Source organism: Callorhinus ursinus, unplaced genomic scaffold (genome assembly GCF_003265705.2).
Source record: "Callorhinus ursinus isolate GAN/ISIS: 27379988/994484 unplaced genomic scaffold, GSC_fseal_2.0 scaffold9, whole genome shotgun sequence".
NCBI classification, from domain to species: Eukaryota; Metazoa; Chordata; class Mammalia; order Carnivora; family Otariidae; genus Callorhinus; species Callorhinus ursinus.
The window spans coordinates 8195501-8216516 of record NW_027397071.1 but is presented as its reverse complement, the minus strand read 5'-3'; the positions used below and the strand labels follow the sequence as shown (position 1 = coordinate 8216516).

Genomic DNA, 21016 nt, shown 5'->3' with positions numbered 1-21016 from the left:
GTTTAAGAGCGGGAGCATGAGCAGGGGGAGGGGAAGAGGGAGAAGCAGGCTCCCCACTGAGCAGGGAGCCTGATGCGGGACTCGGTCCCAGGACCCTGATATCATGACCTGAGCCGAAGTCAGAGGCTTAGCCGACTGAGTCACCTAGGTGCCCCGAGATTATGTCTTTTAGGAATCTCAAACCTTTCCCCCAAATTTTCAAGAAGAGAGGCTTAGGCCTCTCTGGGCAGTTAATGAAAAGTCATACTCCTATTCTGGCTCCGCAGTATACTACAGTTTGAAATGAGAACCAGGTTTCTTCACTAACTATAATCCAGATCTGTTTCCATTGTATGTAGATAGTACAGTTGCTTGAATGGAGGGGGACAGCAGAAAAGAAACTGTTGGCTAAAACAAGGTATCTTCTTCCTGGTTTTTATTTATACCCTGTTTCTGTAATGGTGGGTGAACAGCAGCTGCACTGCCTCAGCTGGCAGGCGGAACTCTGCTTTCTTGCACTCTTAACGCCTCCATTAATCCCATGTAATCCTGAGTAGCAGTGACCGTGAAACCTTCAATTTCTTTGCTAGACTGTAACAGTAAAGAGAAATCTCTGTTTTTGATTGCTAGCAACTTCTCCAGCATCTGGGGTAGAGAAGTGCATGCAGGAAATGCCAGGGCACATACACACATTAAAAAGATGAAAGTTTTGAAAGACAAGAGGCTTCTAAAAGTTTCCCACCCCTTGCAGTGTTGGAACAGAAGTTGCCATTAGAAGTATAGAGGGAAGGGGCACCTGGGTGGCTCAGTGAAGCCATCGACTCTTGATTTCAGCTCAGGTCATGATCTTCAGGGTTGTGGGATCGAGCCCCACATCAGGCTCTGTGCTCAGTACCAAGTCTGCTTGTCCCACTCCCTGCCATGCTCGCTCGCTCGCTCTCAAATAAATAAATCTTAAAAAAAAAAAAAGTATGGCGGGAAAATGGTTGAGGTGACCACTAAACTCCTTTGGACACTTAAGATTATAATAGTCTTTTCTGAAAGGGAAAAAAATGGCATTGAAGCAAACCCTCTACCTATAGCGAAAGAGTTGAACTGGGGCTTCTCAAAATAACCAAGTAGGAAGCTGGATGTCTACAACTGAAGCTCCAAACCAGAAGTGATGGGCAGACAGACCTGTCCATGGAGGCAGCGTAGAGGTCTTTCCCAGCTTCTGGGAACTGAAATTTCTTACCCTCAAGTTGCCCTAGACCGGAGAAGCTTCCCTGGCCAGCAGCCTTTCCTCCCAGGTTCTGGAAGGTACACGTGACTGGAACCAAGAACTGTTGCCCCGTCCCAGTGCTGTTGCTGCTTCAACCGGTGTCCCCCGCCTTCTGTTAGAAGCAGAGCTGCTGACCACATAGCTGTCCCACTGCAGACACAGCCCCAGAGTTCGGGGCCACTGTGCCCACATTCCCCCTTCCCAGTCTGTTTACTCTCTCTCTTTTTTTTTTTTAGATTTTATTTATTTATTTGAGAGAGAGAATGAGAGAGAGCATGAGAGGGAAGAGGGTCAGAGGGAGAAGCAGACTCCCTGCCGAGCAGGGAGCCCGATGCGGGACTCGATCCCGGGACTCCAGGATCATGACCTGAGCTGAAGGCAGTCACTTAACCGACTGAGCCACCAGGTGCCCTGTTTACTCTCATCTGTGCCCTGTGCTCCTGGTTCTCCCCCTGCCCCCAGAGTGGAAGCCAAAGATAACACATAGACAACAAGGAGATTTTCATCTTTATTCTTAGCTTCACATGTCCACAGACTTTTTATGCGGAGAGACGGAGCCTTTGGGCCACAAGTGCTTTCCGTGTTGAGGATTTTATAATAGTGGTTCCTGGAAGAGGGCAGTCACAGCAACTTCTAAAGCTCCGCAGCACCTGTGCTAACTGCGGCCTGCTGCCCTGTGCTGCCCGTGCGGAACATGCCGCTTAGAGCCCAGCTCTGAGCACACAGGCCGGAGCCTTCCAGAGTCCAGAGAAAGCTGATTCCAGGGGTCCCAAACCCAAGACACCGGCTCAAAGCAAGACCTGGCTACCAGGACCCGGAAGAAGGCTGTGGATTCTGGAGGCGGCGGCGTGCTTTGCCGATCCCACCATGCTGGCAGGGGCCAAAGTCCAAAATGGGCCTGTGAGTCCAGTCCCTCCTGTTGACCACAGCTCTTACTTCACAGTCTTTTCCCTTGATTTCTTTTGTTTCTTCTGTTCCTCATATTCAAGTATCTTCTGTTGGAAGTAGCCTGTGGGTTCAGATACAGGTGTTAGAGGCATGTCATCTGGCCAGGCGGACGACGATGAGTTCAGGAATGGAGATCAGAAGTAACCTCTCTGTCTGCTCCCCGTGCTCCCCTGCCACGCCCACATTCCTGTCAGGATTCCCGTATCCTCATGGGCCTCTCGAGAGCCAGGTACTCAGTTTGGCCCAAAACCGGGGCTACACATAGAATAATTAATAGAAATTAGCTCCAGACTAAAAGAGCAACTTGGACAAAATGGCAGCCCAGAGGCATTTTCTGAGGCTTCAGCTTATTTTGGTCCAACCCCACCGACAAGACTCCGTCTATTTTGCGGGCTTCCAGAGCCAATGCTCTTCATCCTAGTGCCACACCTGACTTGGAGGCAGTGACCCTCTCTGGCCTTGGAATGATAGGGGGCTGTCACCGTATACCTGCAGGAGGGTTCCTGCTCTTCTCCGCTTCCTGGATGAAAAGAGAGAAGAGCTGTGTCTTCACAAACTTCTTCACAAATCGGCGGTTGGCCTTGGAGGTCAGAGCCTTATAGAAGGCCCGTTCTTGGAAGTGGCCTTGCCCATTTGCCTCCCGCTTGATATAGGAAGCATAGTGGCCCACTGTCTTGACAAAGAACTGCACAAATGGGCCTGAAACATGCTCGTTGAGCTGTTCTGAAGCTGCAGGAGACACACAGAGGCCATCTCAGAAGAACCACCCACTCCTGCCTCCCGGTGGCTTCTGAGGCAGGCGGAAAGCTCCTGGGGAAGCGGCTAGGGTCGGGCTCACCATTACTGATTAAAATGGGAGACTGGGTACAGGTTCTTCACCATTGCTTGGGAAGACTAAAATCTCACACTCAGACTTGCCCTAGAATCTAGGCCCCTGAGACTGGCCCAGGACTGCTGAGTGAGTGCATTCTAGTTCTGGCTGGGATGGTTGGGAATCCTGCCCTCAGGTTCTGTAGAGAAACCCAAAATAAGGGGGACCCAGGACTTACTCTGTGGCTCATTGGTCCCCTGACCAAGGGAGTCTAAGATGTCATCCTGAAGCTTGGGTGGAAGGATATCTTTTTCATCACCAACCTAGGAGAGGAGAGCTCGGAAGTCAAGTGGTCCGGGAGGAGGTGTGCAGTGTTGGCAGAATGCCTGAGGAGGGCATGAATTCTACACCCCGACTCCACCCCAAGTTGGCCACGTAGGAGAGAAGCAACAGAAGCCGCTTCTTGGCCTTCCATCTGACTGTAAACATTAGCAACTCTCCCTGGTATCCCTGTGGCACGGGGTTTACATTCCTCCTCTAGAGGCACCAAAACCGATTGCCTGGTAGTGAAGCCGTCTGCGTCTTTGCCACGGGCTCCTTGAGAGAGATCTTATTAGCGTGGGTTCTCACCCAAGAAAAGCACTTCAAGTTTGTGCGAGGTGGTGGTGCACGGGAGACACTAGAGCGATGGAGTTGGTGGTGGGCCTGCAGGGGGCCGGAGCCCAGACACTTACCGACATTAAGAAGGTTCCTTCACAAAGATTCACCAACAGGACCTGAAATAAACACAGAACGAATGGCTTTCTCTCTTACCATCAGAGACCTCAGGAGCACAGCACCTGCATTTCTGCCTGTGGCTGCACCTGTCGGCCCAAGTAGGCAACATGATCAGCACCGGCAATTCTCCCTTCCTGCCTGACACCCTCCTTTCTCACCATCCTTGGAAACCCCAGGTCCCTTCCTGGGGAAAGGTAGGAGGGTGTAGGAAGCGGGAGGAGGAGCGCTGAGGTAGGAGGGATACAACTGGGGAAGCCACAGCCGGTCACTCTCCTAATGAAACACTGATCGTAGCAATGGCTCCTATATATGGAACATTGAGCACACGGCACACATGATCAGGCTTTGCACATTTTCTCTCCTTCAATCCTCCCCTCGCTCCTGTAGAGGGAGGCACTATCCCCATTTTGCAGATGAGGAACCAGAGAAGTCCCCTGAGGTCCTACAAGTGGTAGAACCGGTTTCCAAGCCTAGATCGAGCTGTCCTAGGTACTCTCCTCCCCACGCCTTCAGCTCCCTGACCTCTGATCAGATTTAGGCCAGCAATGGACACCTTTTGATCTTTTAATGCTTGCAACAACTTTATGTACGATTGCCCGGGAGTGCTACTTTAAAAACTCCCTGGGATCGTTGGGCCTTCCCGCAGGAAACAGGAAGAGAAGGAAATGAACCCAGGGCAACAGGAACAGGGAAGGAAAGGCAGTGAGGAGACCATATGTCTGCAGGCAGCGGGGAAGGCGCGCACAGGGCTGGCACTTGAGTTCATCCCTGCCGGAGGGGCCCTCCGTCTAGACCTGACATTACAAATTGGCATCCTGCTGGTTAGATTCCAGCCTGCCGATCTGTTTCTTTGAGCCTCAGAGTATTTTTAAACAATTGAGTTGGTTTCCAATATTTAAATTGGAAAATTTCACATCAAATTTGCTTTGGGGGCTTAAGAAAAGTCAGTAACTCTAACACTGGTTCGTCCGCGTTTCTAAAGGACCATGTTCGGATGGAACGGAGTACAGCTGCCTCCTTTGGGCAGGACCCGTGCTCCGCCGTTTACCAGGATCCCCCGAAGTCTGGGTTGGTCATTTAAACGCCTGTTGGACCCATCTTTTCGGTTTAGACTCTCCGTCTTGTCAGTACGGTGAATGATCCTTCTATGCGCCCTTCTTCCAAATAAAGGGAAAGAGGAACCGGCAAGTGTGCCAAAAGACAGAACAGGCAGTGTAATCATTCATCCTCAGGGGAGAAAAGCTGAACTAGTCCAGGCCTGAGACCTCTTGAATACACAGGCTCAGATGCCCTTCTTTATTCAGGGAAGGCTGTTCATTTCAGGGAGCTAAGAATGTGCATGAAGAATTTTTTTGTGAAGTTTCCCCAAATCTTTCCAGTATTACTTTCTGTTGAGTAATCCCTTCCAGAGCTTCTGTGGGCAGAGAATCCCCCCACAGCCACAGTTGGCCCCTGGCCCTCCCCCTTCCTCATCCCCTGCCCATTTCACAGAGCAGCTGCTGAGGACTAAAATGGGCCAAGGCTCTTGGATAGCAGGAGCGGCAGTCTGGCTGGCCTTGGGGTATCTTCCTGCCTGGCTGTCGGGGCCGCCTGGAACTGCAGCATCAGCAAGTTTCATAACTCCCAGGGTTGGGACATTTAAGTCATTGCCAAACATGGGGCTGATACTCTGACCCAGTTAGTCACATGGCAAAAGCTGCTTCAAAGGGCCCATCTACTCAGCACTTCTGAGGAGGGCTGGGAATGGCAAGGAAGCGAGGAAGGGAAACAGCCTGTTTCTTTACTTCCCAGCAACACTTTGTATAAGAAGGGCTTTGGTTCCATCTGTGGTGCTAGGTTCCATCATTGCCTGTGTGGCCTCGAATAAGTCAACTGAGTTCTCTGGACCTCCGTCATTTCTTATGCATTTGGAAGAAGTCCTCCCACCAGGGCTGGTTCCTGCCTCTTTAGTAGCTTACAACGAGACCCCATCTCTTCCCTTGGTCAGCCCTTTGCACAGGGGAGTCAATGGTTAGCCAGTGCAGGCACACCTAAGTAACTCTGGTAGCTTGAGATTATAGTAAGGTGATCTTCGGAAAGTGGCTACCGACAACTCAAAGCAGAGCGCACGTTTTGGGTTGTTTTTCCAACACTGGAGATAACTTTATGGTACCAATGCCCATTTTCACCGCTGAGCCCTCTGGTGTGTCTGGGGCATTGCTAAGAAATAAGATGACAAAATCAAGGGGGATCTGGACCTATATCCTCATTAGCCAAGTGCGCTCTGAGGTAATCAGAAAGATAACTTGGGGCACCTGGGTGGCTCAGTTATACATCTGACTCTTGATTTCAGCTCAGGTTGTGCTCAGGTTTGTGAGATTGAGCCCCACATCGGGCCACGCACTCAACTTAAGATTCTCTCCCTCTCCCTCTGAGCACCCAACCCCCCCCAACCGCCACTTGTGTGCACACGCCCCCCTAAAATAAATTAATTAAAATTATAAAAAAGTTAACTCCTGCTACAAAAATCTGCATTTTCCAAGACTCATAGTTTGTAGGAGGGCTACGTTAGCTCACTTGCAAGGAATGCGAATGAATTCTAGTGGGCTGTGTGTTGTATAGACCAGCTGTGCTTGTCCATTCAGATGAGAGATAGGACAGCCCAGAGCCTGCCCTTTGCAACTAACTGACCTAGGACAGCTGAATGACCCCTGAATAAGCTGCGCCTTACATCCAAAAGGAAATCGTTCAGGAGGAGGAAGCAGCCACTTACTGAGCATCAGTCATGTTAGGCACCAGGCTATGAGCTTTTTGCAGGTTATTTCCCCTCAAATCCCTAGCACTTGAACACCGATATCCCCATTTTACAGATAAAAAGCTCAGGCTTAAAGAGGTGAAGCAACTTGCTCCAGGTCACACAGCTGTTGGCAGCAGAGCCCAGGTCTGACTCCAGCTGTGCCTGGCTCCGGGTCATGCCCTCTTCTAGCACCGTACCTCTTCCATGGGGCTATCCATGACCTGCTGCTGAAAGCGCATTTGGACTCCAACCATGAAGGGAGTGGGGCAGCAGACAGTGTCCAGAAGTCTCTCGGGGACAACGGGGATGTAGGTGTGTGCCCAGCTGAAGGGGTAGAGCAGCGCAGCAGCAGCATGGATGCACTGAGACAGGGTGCTGGGGACAGGGCACAGGGAACACGAGTCAGACAGGCCTCCCTGCGCCTCCACCCCTACACAGCCCCCATGGCCCTTCCCCCGCCAACAGGACAAGCAAGTCTGGGAGCTGTGCTGGTCTCGGAGCTTGTGAGGAAGAGTAGCTGGGAGCGGAGGGACGGAAACCAGGAGAGGCTGCGCCTCATCTCGTCAAGGACAGGGCCTCTCTCTGATCCTTCTTTTCCCAGTTTTCTCTCTCACCTCTGCACAAAAACACTAGTGGCCCCAAAGAGGAGGGGAGAGGAAATGCCGTCACTCCAGCGAATCACGGGGTGAGCCCTTCTATAGGCTCGCCACTGCGCTAAGGATGTGGAGACCAGGAAGTCCAAGGCACTGACCCTGCTTAACAAACTTACAGCGTAGTTAAGGAGACAAACATGTAAACAGTGGAACACAGCAGAGAGGCCAAACCCTATTTCCTCCTTGTGCTTATCCACCCTCACCCCCAGTCTTTACCTCTGGCCCCTCGAGGTTATTTAAAGTTAACAGGTTGGTGCCTGAGTTAGCTTGGGAAATTCCTAGATTCCAGGAACCTTTGCCCAGCGATTGCTAGCCGGAAAGTCCCAGAGAGGTGGCTCCTCCACCCTTCCAGTGAAGCATTCCCTGTGTGATCACTGCCTTGGTCACGGCTCAGGCAGACTCCTCACCCCACCCACCCTCCAACACACACACCCAGCCCCGCTCTCTGTCCTTTCCAAAGCCTCTTCATGGCTCTTCATTTCTCCAAACAACCCTCCTGCCAAGGCCAATAAAAACACGCATGCAGGAACCCTGTTTCAGTTCTTGGTATGGAGCTCGCACTTCCTGAGTTAGAAAGACTGAGTCTCTGAGGGTCCAGCCAAGGCTGAGGCTGACTGGAAGTCCCCTCCCTGCCTGGGCTTCGGGAGCCTGGCAAACTCAGTGTGGGAAGGGAGTGGGGAGTGGTGACCCTCCCTGGAGAAAGTGAGCACCTGAGCAGCGAATCCTGCCAACCTGGGCCTGTATCCAGGTCAGCGGGCACCTGGAGTCCCCCCTCACTTCCTTAACACTGATCTCAGGGGAAAGGCAGGAACCCCAGCCCTAACCACAACAGAACCTTCTCATTTTTCTACAGGGTTGCAAGTGGAAGCGCTATTTCCAGAGCAAAAGATTACACCACTTCCCTTAAGGATTTGGCTCACAGCTAGTGCCTTTTTGGTTATCACTGATTTTGTAGAAGGTTCAACCCACAGCCCTTACTTCCTGCCCAAACTGCCTTTCCTCTAAAACCCATGATATCCACCTGACCCTCTGGCCTAACATTTGAGTCCCTAACATCCTTTTCTTCTTCCCTAAAAGACAGAACCAGGGTTGCCAACCCAATCTCATTGGCTTTCTCCCTCCCCAGAGAGCAATAGACGGTCAGCCTCCCACTGTTTCATATTTTTCTCCTCCATTCTGTCACATGTCTCCCCATGTTTTTCTCAGACTTGAGGCCCCTAAGAGGCAGAGACCAAGACATGACAGTACCCTTCTTCGACTGTGCCCAGAGATACCTTGAACTGTGAACTTACTATTAAGGATAGCAGCTAGATTTTGCACAGCAAAAGAAACCATCAATAAAATGAAAAGGTAACCTACTGAATGGGAAAAGATGTGTAGATGATATATCTGATAAAGGGTTCATATCTACAATATATGAATTCCTACAACTCAGCACCAAAAATTATCATCATCGAGTGACTAAAAAATGGGCAGAGGACCTGAATAGACATTTTTCTAAAGAAGACATACAGATGGCCTAACAGGCACACGAAAAGAGGCTCAACATCACCAATCGTCAGGGTAACGCAAATTAAAACCACCATGAGATATCACCTCACGCCTGTCAGAATGGCTAATATCAAAAAGACAAGAGATGACAAGTGTTGGCGAGGATGTGGAGAAAAGGAACCCTCGTGCGCTGTTGGTGGGAATGCAAGCTGGTGCAGCCACTGTGGAAAACAGTGTGGAGGTTCCACAAAAAATTAAAAATTGAAATACCATACAACCCAGTAATTCTGCTGCGTGTGTACCCAAAGAAAACAAAAACACTAATTTGAAAAGCTATGTGCACCCTTATGTTCACTGCAGCACTATTCACAATAGCCAAGATACGGAAACAACCCAAGTGTCCATTGATTGATGAATGGATAAAGAAGACGTACATACAATGGAATATTACTCATTCATGTGAAATAATGAAATCTTGCCATTCATGCCAATGTGGATGGACCTAGAGGATATTATGCTAAGTGAAATAAGTCAGAGAGAGAAAGACAAATGCCATGTGATTTCCCTTCTATGTGGCATCTTAAAAGTAAAACAAAACAAACAAAAGCAGAAACCAACTCATACATACAGAGAACAAACTGGTGGTTGCCAGAGAGGAGGTGTGAGGAAGGATGGGCAAAATAAGCAAAGGGGGTTAAGAGGTACAGACTTCTAGTTATAAAACAAATAAGTCGTGGAGATGAAAAGTACAGCATAGGGAATATAGTCGATAATACTGTAATAGTATCGTATGGTGACAGGCATTGACTACACCTATCTGGGTAAGCACTGCATAATGTATAGAATTGTTGAATCAATATGCTGTACACCTGAAACTAACATAACACTGTATGTCAACTATACTTAATAAAAAGTAATAATTAAAAGAATAAAAATAAATAAAATAAGTAAAATTAAAAGACCCCCGTGGAAAAAAATCCCAGCTAGCTCTTACCAATATGTGTGCACTTGGGAAGGTGGTAGGTACCTGATGTGCACTGTTTCATTTAACCCTTGACACAATCTTATAAGGTAGGTACAATTGCTCTCTTGATTTTACAGATAAGATCATGACTTCAAGAAGTTAAGAAACTGACCTAAGGGGAAGCATACAGCTAAAGGTGGAAGGATATATTGGATTTGAACCTTGTTCTGCTGATTTCAACATCTCTGCTTTCAACCACTAGAGAATTCTACATATCCTAAGGTCAAAGACCATGTCTAGTTTGTCTGTATCTTCCTGATGTTGACACACAATAAATGTGTGTTGAATGAGTGAATAAATGGATAGATGAGATGTCTTTGCCCTTAAGGATGACGGGCTTGGCCTCCATACCAGCATACATGCCTTCTCACCCTGTCCTGTGCCCTGCCTCCCTCCCTAAGCCATCAGGAGTAGAATCGCATCTGCACCCACCCTGACTGGTCCCTGCCTGAGCTGTCCCAGAAACACTTCAAGCCCTGCTCAGAGCTAAATCTGGAAATTTCTTTAGGCTTAGGAAGCAATCAAGTTTGGAGGCAGAAGCAGGGGAATTGCAACAGCTGTTTCTCCAGAAGGCTTAGTACAAAATCTGACCTTGGAGGCACGCAGGTCCTACAGCCCGATTCCCTCAGAGAGCCCTCCAGCCTGTCCTCTGAACCCGGGGGTGCCAGTCAGCCCAAGAGAGCTGTTCAGCGGCTGGACCCACCTGAGACCTTCTGCCAGAAAGATGATTCTTCTCTCGAGCACCGCAGAGGCAAAGATCTGAAGGATCTGCTCAAAACGGAGACAGCGCAGCAGAGAACTGAAATCCACGTGTTCGAGGTGGGAGTCTAGGGGCCGCGTCAGAGAGATGAACTGCAGGGGAATCGGAGAGAGGAGGCATCGCCACACTGAAAAATCCCAGGCCGCGAAGGCTGGGCTTCCAGCCGCCTCCACTCCATTCGCCCCACCGACGTACATCCGACCCCGCCCCTCCCCTCCTTTCCCTGGCGCTCAGGGCCCTGCGGACGGGTCTGGAGCCTGGCCCACAAGGCCGGCCTGCGCCCGCCCCTCCACGCGCTCTTCCTGCCCGAGGGCCTTCGCGGCTCAGGCCCCTTGGTCTCCCCCTCCCTCCGTCTCAGAGGCCCCCTCCAATTCGATGTGTGTTTTCCATCGTGTTCTCAGGAAGCATCCCATGCCTTCCCATTCATCACTGTCACGCCATTTTAAGTAATACACTTTCCTCGTGCGTTTACTTATTGAACATCTGTCTCCTCCGCTAGACTTTAAGCTCCAGGAGGTCAGGAATCGCATTCATTGTATTCACCATTTCATATCCAGAAAATAGTACAACTTGGCGCATGGCAAGCATTCCGTGCTTATTTTGGGAGAAAGGGGAAAAGCCTAGCCCCTCCCCTTGCCTTTAGGTGGGGAAGCCAAGGTTCAGAGAGACACACGGATACTCCGCAGTCCCCAGGGTCAGGACTGGGATTCTTAAAACAATGTCCTACTTGTGCCTCGGTCTGCGTAGTGCCTGCAACTGTAGCATCCCCGTGAGGCATGGGTGGGGACGCACGGGTGGGGATGGATGATAAGAAGTAGACGGGTGGAGGCCATCAGGTAGAGATCCTGGACACACAAGGGAAGATGGGGGCGGGGGGGCGAATGGGGACAAGTGGCAGTTTGGGGGCTGTGGGCATCGTCCATTCTAGCACCAGGAACCTCAGCTTACATGTTTTATTATAAATACAAGTCTGGGCGGCTTGAACAGTAACGAGGTGCTTGTGAGCTTCAGGTTGGGAGGATCAGAAACCGTGGGTCTGATTCTCAGCTCTGTCGGTAATTCCAGTCGGGCCCCCGTCCCTGCCTGGCTCAGTCTGTCTGTGCTAAGCCGGTGGATGGCAGGACTGAGAGAGCGGTGCTCCCCCCCCCCCCCACAAGCCTGCCCTCTACAGCCAGGGAGGGGCTCATGTACTCAGTACCCCACCTCCGTGCCCGAGTCGGGGATGAAGCTCTTGAGGGTGACGGTCTTCCCGGGAGCAGGGAAGGCTGCCTCTCGGAGGCCCTGCATGAACGGGTAAATTACCGCCATGGAGATCTGGTGCCTCTTCTCTACCTCATCCAGGATCTGAAAGGCAAGGTATGGATTGTGGGAGGCAAGGCCCAAAGGGAGCCAATGGGAGGCGGCAGAGGCCCCACGTATGAGCCTCCCCCCTTCACTACCCCACCAATCCCACCCCTGCCCTGGTCCAGCCAATCCTTGAGGACCTTCCAGGCCCCTCCACCAACTGCTTCCCTCTCCTCCCTGGCGGAGCCCAGTCTGCTGTTTATCTCCTGTGCCAGACGAGACCTGCCGCCTTCTTCCTCTTACCTTCTTTACCAGGTCCCATTCCTCCTAGCTGCCTTCCCCCCCGCCCCCCAGGAGTCCTCCCACAGCAAATCATCATCCACGATGGTACCATGTCCAGTCATGCTGGACGCAGTGGGATCCTCGAAGCCTGGGCCTCTTGGGTGACACTCGGCCCTCCTACTTCCACTGGAGACTCCCCAGGGCCAGGGCCAGACTCCATCCCTCAGAACACTCCGCCAAGCAAAGGTGACAGCGTCCCCTCCTCATCCTCCCAAAGGCCTGCTAGGGGCAGAGCACACTGAAGCTCTTGCGTGGCCACCAAGACGCACCCCGTCCATTCTGAGGACTGACTCAGGTGTACTGGCGCTCCAGTTACTCCAGCAGGAGAAGCCCTAGAGAACTCCACCCTCCAAGGAGTCGGGGGGGAGTCTCGGAATAGTATACTATGACCCTGTATAGTAACTATCTTCATTATTTGTTCAGTGTTCCGCGTTTCTCACATCACTTCACTGGAGCCTCGCGCCAGACCGTGAGTCAGGGAGGTGAGGGATCATTGCACAGCGTTGCCAGATGAGGAATGGGAAAATCCCGCCTTCTAACCTGGGGGTCTCCCTGCTGTCCTGCTCCAGGTGCTTTCTTCCCTGACCAGAAGGGGAGCCTGGGCTCTCTGCAGGGGAGACAGGCCCCTGGGTTCAGCACCCACTTTTCTCTAAAATGAAGCTGAGCCCAAGCTCCTCTCTGCCTCAGTTTGCCCAAATGTGCCTTGGTTTGCCCCCGGCTGTGAGGGAAGAGCTCCGCTCAGGGCCTGGGGAGCACAGACAGGTCAGGGGGCAGGCAGACCTGGGAACTGAACAGGCCCAACAGGCCCCGAGGAATCCCGCTCCACCTCTACCTTGGAGAACAGGCCGAAGCAGCCGATGCAGCTGATGATGCAGTACACCTTGGGAAGGCGAGGGCCGCGGCCGGCGGGCTGGGGAGGGACAGAGAGGCTCCTTCAGTGCTGCAGCCTCCCCAGGGCTTCTCCCAACTGCGGCTGATGGGGCACGAGGCTGGAGGCTGGGGCGGGGGGGCTCACGGGGGAAGGGGGTGGGCAGAGGTGGGCAGAGCTTCTGTTTGTGGCACGGACAGCAGGGAGGCCAGAGCAGCCACCCAAGTCAAAAGCAGATGGCCTGGAAGGGGCCAAGCCCTGCCGCCACCAGCACCAGCACCATCTGGGGTCCGCAGAGTAAGGTCCCCTGGAGACGAGGGAATGGCTAGAGATGACAGCACTGGAAAAGTGACTTGGAGAACCCTTTCAAGACCCAAGAATCATTGTCTGAATCCCGGTCTACGCTCTGGGAGGCTCCAGGGCCCGAGGCAGCTAGGCCTGGGTACAGAAGCTAGAGGGAGGATCAGGTAGGAGCTTCCCACCGGGCGAGCTGTTGAAAGCCTGGAGGAGAGCAGAGACCACAGCATGGCCAGCGAAGGTCCCCTGGGTGGGGAGAGAGGGGCCTGCGTCCCCATTCCTGCAGGGGTGCAGAGGGCACCAACATGGCAGCAGGTGCTGGGCTGGGCTCTCCCGGCAACCACCGCTGCCAGGGAGCCTTGGCTTTTGCAGCTGAAGCTTGAGCAAGCCCAGCTGTGGAGCGGAGCAGGACACAGAGAGGAGGGGGCAGTTCTGAGTGGCACAGACCAAGAGGCGCCTGCAGTATCCGATCTTCCTGCTCCCATCCACATTGGTCAGGACGAAGGAGAAGGTCTCCCTGAGGAGGAGCAGACATATGGTTTGCATTTACTCACCAGATCCTAAAAGAGGAAGGCGGTCAGCCTCAGACAGATGCTGAGGGGGTCAGGAGGGCAGAGGGGAGCTGCTGATTAATCATGAGAGCAATAATAACATCATAATTTATTATGTGCTTATTGGCACCCAGCTCTAAATACACCCCCTCATTTAATTCTCAAAACAACGCTTTGAGGTGGGTTCAATTACTATCCCCACTTTAAGGACAAAGGCACCGAGACTGAGGAGGTCGTTCTTATCCAAAGTCATTTGACTCAAAAGTAGTAAAGCCAAAATCTGAACTCAGGCAGCCAAATTCCAGGAGTGATGCCGAAAGGGACTTTGCCACTTTGCCTTCTTAGAAGCCAAAGGCCTTCCCTAAAGTCCAGCTTCTGCCAGAAGCAGTCAACACATGGTGACCGTCATTCCCAGGACAGGTGAGAGATTCTTGCCCTTCTCTGGACACAGGTGACTGACTGGTCAACCTGGTTGGCCAAGACCGTTGGCCTTGGGGGACTCCAGGCAAGATGCTTGTAAGTGAGTCAACTCCAGTCCCCCCGCGTCAGGAAGGAAACTGGCATACACAGCAAGGGAGGGAGCCACAGGGCCCACAGAGCTCACACCTGTCTCTTCTCCCCCATTCGCAGATTCCTCCGTCCCAGGCCCGAGCAATTACCTGGGATACTCAGTGAGCGGTGCCCACTCATTCCCATCTGGGAAGCAGAACAAGGGGATGGCTCCGAGCAGCCGTTCCTCCTCCTCCTGTTGGCCCCGAAGCAGGTTCTCCCGCTAGAAGGAACAGGAAGGGAAGCCAGTGAATTGTGGAGGTCGCGGCAGGTGGAGAGGGCCTGAGCGTTGGCAGGCTTCTTTTGAGGCTCTAGAGCAGTGTGAGAATAAGCCTTCCTGCTGGCATGGGGGCTCAAAGTGTGCCTCCTACCGTCACTCAGCACAGGGGCTGCCGTCTGGGGCTGGACCCACCCCGAGGCTGAAACAGCCCCTCCTAAGGCCAAATCCACACGAGCCTGAGTTAGACATCAGGATCCTTAGGACCCACATAGGCAGGAAGGAGGCCAGGGCCTCCCTGAATACAGAAAGGCCCAGAGGCTGCCTGGCCTGCTGGGAGGGCCAAGTGAGAGAGCTCCCACATGAGAGAAGAGAAGTGGCCAGCTCAGCTGCTGAACCGTCGGAGTTAACAAGAAGGATGCCCTCTCCCCACCCCTTACCCTAGCCCAGGCGCAGACAAGAAGGAGCCTGGTGTCTGGGCTGCGGCCATAGGCTGAGCCTGCCCACCAGCTGTGAGCCGGTCCCACCCTCTCCTTCCCACCCACCCCAGGGAGGGGAGGCCTGCAAGGAGGTCTGGCAGAAGGCAAGCCTCTCTACAGAGAAGGGTGACTGAGGACAGAATTTGGAAGAACAAGGAGGCCCCAAAAGGGGCAGAAGAACACGCCTCGTTTCCTGGCTAGGGAGCCCAGGTCAGTTCCTCACAAAGAAGCCAGACCTAGATCCTGTGGGTGATAACAGGAAACCAGGCTGGGCCTGAAGGAAGGAGCACGGAGCACAGGGCGGCTCTAGACTCAAGCCCCGGCAGGGTGGAGTGGGAGAGAGGCTCCTCTCCCTACCCCCACCGCCTCTCAAACACCCAAATCCTGTCTCCCGCTGCCCCCTCCTTCCAACCTTACCTTGGGAAACTGGTAGGTGATGGTGGGCTCATAGTCAGCCCCTGAACCCTTTTTTTTGAGGGAAACCACGAGGAGGTATTCAAAGAAGTGTTGCCCTCCAGCAAAGGGGGGCAGACAGTGCTCCTGGGCCCTTTCCGGCTCCTTTGCAGCGTCCCTCAGATTGTCCTGGAGAGATCCTGAAACCAAGACACCAAGGCCCACTTGGTATCTCAGTGGCCCGTGCCCCAAGGGGTCTGCGTGGCTCCAGGCAACTTTGCTCCTCGGGGCCGCCGTGCCAACGCCAAGGTCCCCGGAGCCTGCCTAGACCCAGGGCCCGGCACAGGCTGAAAGCCACCTGGGCAGTTTTTGTGCCTGCCCTGGGAGATTTCTGAAAGCACAGGGAGCCAAGAGGAGGACAGAAACCGCTGGTGTGGAAACCAAGGACATGTACTGGGGAGCCACTCGGGAGGCCCTCTGCCCCAGAGGCAGAGACGGTGCCCACCCAGAGGCGCCCAGGGCAGGACCTGAAGCAGTAAGGCCTGAGCGGACATGGACCCGAATCAGAACAGGTCCCGGGGCCGTGTGTCTGTGGCCACACCAACCCCGTGGCTAGCACGACCAGCTCTGAAATCTAATAGGGGAAGCATCCCGGCCTCCTCACATGGGGGACCAGGTGGAGGTCGGGCTATAGAGACTCTACAGGAAGAGAAGGAAGAAGCAAACAGCCCATCAGAGGGGTCACCCTAGAAAACAGGAAGTGGGCAATCCAGTCCAGACCTGCTCGGAGTCCAGGCAGCCGGTTGCGGAAGAGCCTGAGCATCCCTACCACTTGTCCTTCCATCTTCTCCAGCCTGGGGTGGGGTGGGGGGGTGGGCAGGCGCATGGAGCGCTTCCCCTTCCTCCAGCACAACCTGGCTACAGAAAGCCTAGGAGAGAGGCTGCCGCTTCCGTCTCCAAACACAGCTCCATGCAGCTACCCCGTGTGCTGCCTTCCAGATAGGGGAGAGCAGCTTCCATGCTGAGCACCCAATGATAGAGCAAGAAGGATGTGACGGGACCCAGGAAGGCAGCCGAACGCCCGCGTTGATAGAGGCAGCATCCTGGCACTGCGGCTCTGACCTCAGCTCCTCCCAAGAGCCCCAAGGTGTGGCAAGAAAAAAGGTCATGAGCAAACACCTCTTAGGCCCAGCTGCTTCTGGGTTAAGGGCTTTGTGCTGCAGTCTGCGCAGTGGGTTTATTTACAACCTCGGGACAGTGAAGAATGCCCAGCAGCAGCAGACTGTGGGCACTGGAACCACACCAGCCCCAGGACAGGGATCTGATATCCCCGTAACTTTGACTCCTGACCTTTCACATCTCAACTTGATTCACTACAGCCAAAAAGTCCTGCAAGGCCCCCCTGCTGCACGCTGAAGCTTCCAGAACTTCAGGACTGCAAGCAAGCGCAGGAGACCAAAACTTCCCCACAGCCAGTAGGCCACTGCCTCCCTTGATTAAGATAAATAGACTCGGCCCATTAATTCTCTACATGGAAAATTTTTTCTAGCAGGAGAGTTCTGGAAATCGATCCGAACCTAAAACCCTCCTCTCCTGGAGGTAAAAGAAAGAGCAAACCTATCTCTGAGCTGGAGAGTTCCTGATATGTCAGGATGATCTACAGTGGTGTATCTCTCACCACCTGCAATATATCCTTTTTATTTTTTTAAGATTTTATTTATTTGACAGAGAGTACAAGCAGGGGAATGGCAGAGGGAGAAGGAGAAGCAGGCTCCCTGCCGAGCAGGGAGCCCGATGCGGGGCTCAATTCCAGGACCCTGGGACCATGACCTGAGCCGAAGGCAGACGCTTAACCGACTGAGGCACCCAGGCGCCCCCCTGCAATATATCCTAAGACTAACTTCTCTCAAGGGACTGGCTCCAGAGCTCCAGCAAAGAATCCCTCTTCCCACATAGGAAGCACTGACTCAGGACATTCTCCCTGGCCCCAGTAGGGGACTAATTGCATCAGCAGCCTGAGGCTCACTCAGTGACAGTGGAAAGCAACCGGGGTGATCCCTGCCCAACCCCCACTCCTGCTCAGCCTTTTTTCCCTGTTGGGTCAGGTCAATAGTTCTGCCCAAGCTAAGAGCAGAACAGCTGGCCCCCTGGGCTCTAGTGGTGTCTCGAGGCTGTGTCTGGAGGCTGGGGAAAAGAGAAAAATAGCAATAAGTCACCTGGGCTTTTCACATAAACTTCTGAATGAGTAAATGCATGGGGTAAGAGCCAGGAGGCAAAAGCGTTTGGTGTTGTCTGCCACTCCAGCAAAGAATTTGTAGCCTTCCGGCAGAAAATGCGTTGCTGGGATAGGGGGAGATGGCTGCCTTGTTCTTAAGAGCTCCAGACCAGGCTTCTGTGGGACTAGTAAGAGCCAGTACTCAGGGGCCCAGACATGACTCCTGGGGAGAACCCCAATCACAGTAAATAAGGATGTCACAAAGGCTGTAATGATGAGGACAATGACCCAGAACACTCAGAACTGTCACCACGCCTTACTCACAACCTACACAGACTTGTTGCACAATCCTCACCACCTGTGTAAGGAACAAGTATCTTCCTGATACAGATGGGGAAACTGAGGCACAGAATAATTCAGGGACTATTTAGGGACTATTAACAGAGTCTGTTTGGAGTAGGAATTATGACAGTTCCATGTCTATGCTCCTGCATTCTGGATGCAGTACACACCAAACATCCCACCAGTGTGGGGTGCCTCCTGTTTGCAAGGGTCTTTGAGAACCCAAATCTTTTCACTGATCATTCCAGAACCTCAGGAAATTACTCCTTTCCCTAAACCCTTTGGGTTGCATTTTCAGCCCATTTCCTCCTGCTTTATCAGGAGAGCCAGGAGAACAGCAAAACTCATAAAATCAAACAAAAGAAGTTACTAGACTTTTGGGCTGAAGCCCAAGAAATCCAGAAAAAGATTGCTTTCTTCTTCCTTTCAAAGAGGTTCATCAACAGAAGAGAAAAGCAGAAGAGAAAACACTCCATCGTATTAATGTAGGTCATCTCACTTAATCCCCAGGGCCCTGGAATGAAATTCCTGTCCTGAGTTTTTAGCTGAGGAGGGAGTCACCCTTTCTAGGGAAGTCAGGAGTCTGGTTACACTTGTTCCTCCACCAGGAAGCCCCTCCCACAGGCACCCGAATAAAGTTACAGAACCAGCTAGAATATAGGTGAGGGGACTTTCTGGAACTTTGATTTGGAAAGCTGGCCCTTCCTTTTCTAGTTCAGCTGCTCCCAACTCAGGACCACCACCACTGCCACATCTTCCCAGCAGGATGACTTACACACACATGTACACCCCCCCCACACACACACACCCTCTTATCACACAATTGGCCTGAGGCCAAAAGGGCAAAATAAGATGGGGAACTCCCCAGAAAGGTGGAAGGTGTTATGGAAGAAGAAGAGGGCACACTCGCCTGGCCTGACAGGTGGCTGACCTTGGGACAGGTAATCCAGGCTGCTCATCTCACAGCTACTCCGTGCCCAAGAAGCTGCTCCAGGCACAATCACCAGCCCAGTTTAAGGGCTGGGGTGGGTGAAACAACTGGAATGTCTCCTCTGGGCTGCAAAAGGCAGAACTCTTCCATTCAGGGCGCCTGGGTGGCTCAGATGGTTAAGCGTCTGCCTTTGGCTCAGGTCATGATCCCAGAGTCCTGGGATCGGGTCCCGCGTCAGGCTCCCTGCTCCTCGGGAGCCTGCTTCTCCCTCTGCCTCTCTCTCTCTGTCTCTCTGTCTCTCATGAATAAATAAATAAAATCTTTAAAAAAAAAAGAACTCTTCCATTCACACGGATTTCCCGAGGGTTAGGGGAGCCCAGGAAAGACCAGGCCAGTACTCTCCGGAGAAACGAGGACACCAGGCGCGCCAGAGTAGCTGAACTCTTTTCCAGGCATTGCCGTTCCAGGCCCTGCCCCCACTCTGGTCTCTGACCTCTCTGCCTTCAAATGACCAGATACTGTAAGCCTGGGTTTAGGGAGAACAGCAAGGACTGGGAGTTGGCGGGGGGGGGGGGGGGTGTAGGAGTGATGGTAGAAGGGGCGCTGATCTCATTCCCAGATCTCCCCATTTCGGCGGCCTGGAGTAGGAAGGGGTCTCACTAAACTTTTTGACTGCCAATGTTAGAAAGCTGGGAACGGCCCCGATTTATTTTCTAATCGGCTCCTTTCTCCTCAGTAGGTGGGAACTCTGGGACAAGTATCTGAGGGTTACTGCTACCCAGCCACAGGACTGGCTACTGGCAAGCCGAAATAAATGTTTGTTGAATGAATGAAAACATGAAGGAACTCCTAATTGCGTTCTTGCAAAGCCCAGTACCCCTGCTAAGAAGAAAGGGAACGAAAGGTGACTTCTAACAGAATCCCCACAGCCCTGTAATTATTCTCCCCTCACCTGGGGTGGGGGCAAGAGGGGTGGTGGCGGGTGTCAGGAGCCAGGGGAGGCGTGCCCTGTCTGGTCCGCACACTCTAAGGCAGCAGCGGAGCAGGCTCTGTCCCAGGTCTGCTGGGGGCCACGCTCTCCCCGGCCCTGCCGCCCGCAGGTGGGGGTGGTCACGTCGGGGAGCCGAGCGGCGGGGCGGGGCTGAGGCCGGGGCTCCGGGAGGGCGCCTCAAGAACACTGCGGTTGCACCACAAGCTTCCTGGCTGGAAGGACACGTGGCCCCGGGGCCCCACAACGTCTTCCTTTGGCCCGCCGCCTACCCCCTCGCCCCCAGGGACCTGGCCACTCCTCTGACCTCCGACCCCGCCGCCGCCACCTGGCCCCGTCCCCTGCACCTGCACCACCCCCCACTCCGGCTCATCTGGCGCCGGGCCTGCGCTCCTAGTGGCCCTCGGACTGCCCCCGGAGCCGCCCCCCGCGCCGCGCTCCCCCGGCCCCCGCCCCGCCAGCCTCGTGGCCCCGGCCTCGGGCGTCCGTGCCGCCCCCGCGCCCCGGCCCCGCACTGACCCCCGCGGCCGCGCTTCAGTCTCAGGCTGGCTCGGAGGCGGCGGCCGAGCCCGTCCATGGCCCGGCGAGTGCCCGGCGCCCGTCCGGGGTCCGCGCCGGCCCCGCCCCCAAAGCTCGCCCTTCGCGGGCCCGGCACTTTCGCTTTCACGCGGGGGGAGGCCGAGGGCACAGGCCCGGGACAAGGCGGCGCACCTTCCGGACTGCGGGCCAACCCCCGGCGCACCTGGGCGGGCCGGCTCTGCCCTCGGCCCCCCGGCGGGGTGGCGTGGGGTGACAGAGGGCGCTCGACGCGCGTCCGGGAGGGGGCGGTGCCACCGCGCTCCCACCCTCCGTGGGGCACCCCGGGAGGTTTGACTTGCCGAAGCCCGCAGTCCCCAAACGCGCGGGTGCGACGCGGTCACGCCCTATCTCCGCGGCCGGGCTGGGAGTGCCCTCTGGGCATCGGTGCCTCTTCCAGGTGGCTCCAGACTTAACTCAGAGGACACAGAATTCTCAGAGTCAGCACACCCTTCCACCTTTCATCTCTCTCCACCCCAAAACCGCTTTAGCCTCTGACAATTT

General features: G+C 53.8%; 1 protein-coding gene across 3 annotated transcripts; it reads right to left on the bottom strand.

Annotated features, from left to right (window-relative positions):
• Positions 1-1735: 1735 nt before the first annotated feature.
• On the bottom strand, positions 1736-20706 carry DENND2D (DENN domain containing 2D). Of its 3 annotated transcripts, none has more exons than XM_025872398.2 (12): positions 20456-20706; positions 15485-15660; positions 14482-14594; positions 13719-13788; positions 12939-13016; positions 11684-11824; positions 10424-10572; positions 6750-6927; positions 3734-3775; positions 3238-3322; positions 2678-2917; positions 1736-2249 (listed from the first exon to the last, which is right to left on the bottom strand). In XM_025872398.2, the coding sequence occupies exons 1-12, from the start codon at positions 20511-20513 to the stop codon at positions 2173-2175; spliced, it is 1407 nt and encodes a 468-aa protein (XP_025728183.1). In that variant the 5' UTR covers positions 20514-20706; the 3' UTR covers positions 1736-2172. The 3 variants fall into 3 exon arrangements, with proteins under 3 accessions (XP_025728183.1, XP_025728185.1, XP_025728182.1); XM_025872400.2 differs by lacking the exon at positions 20456-20706 and adding an exon at positions 18949-19101; XM_025872397.2 differs by lacking the exon at positions 20456-20706 and adding an exon at positions 16241-18892.
• Between the last annotated feature and the right edge of the window lie 310 nt (positions 20707-21016).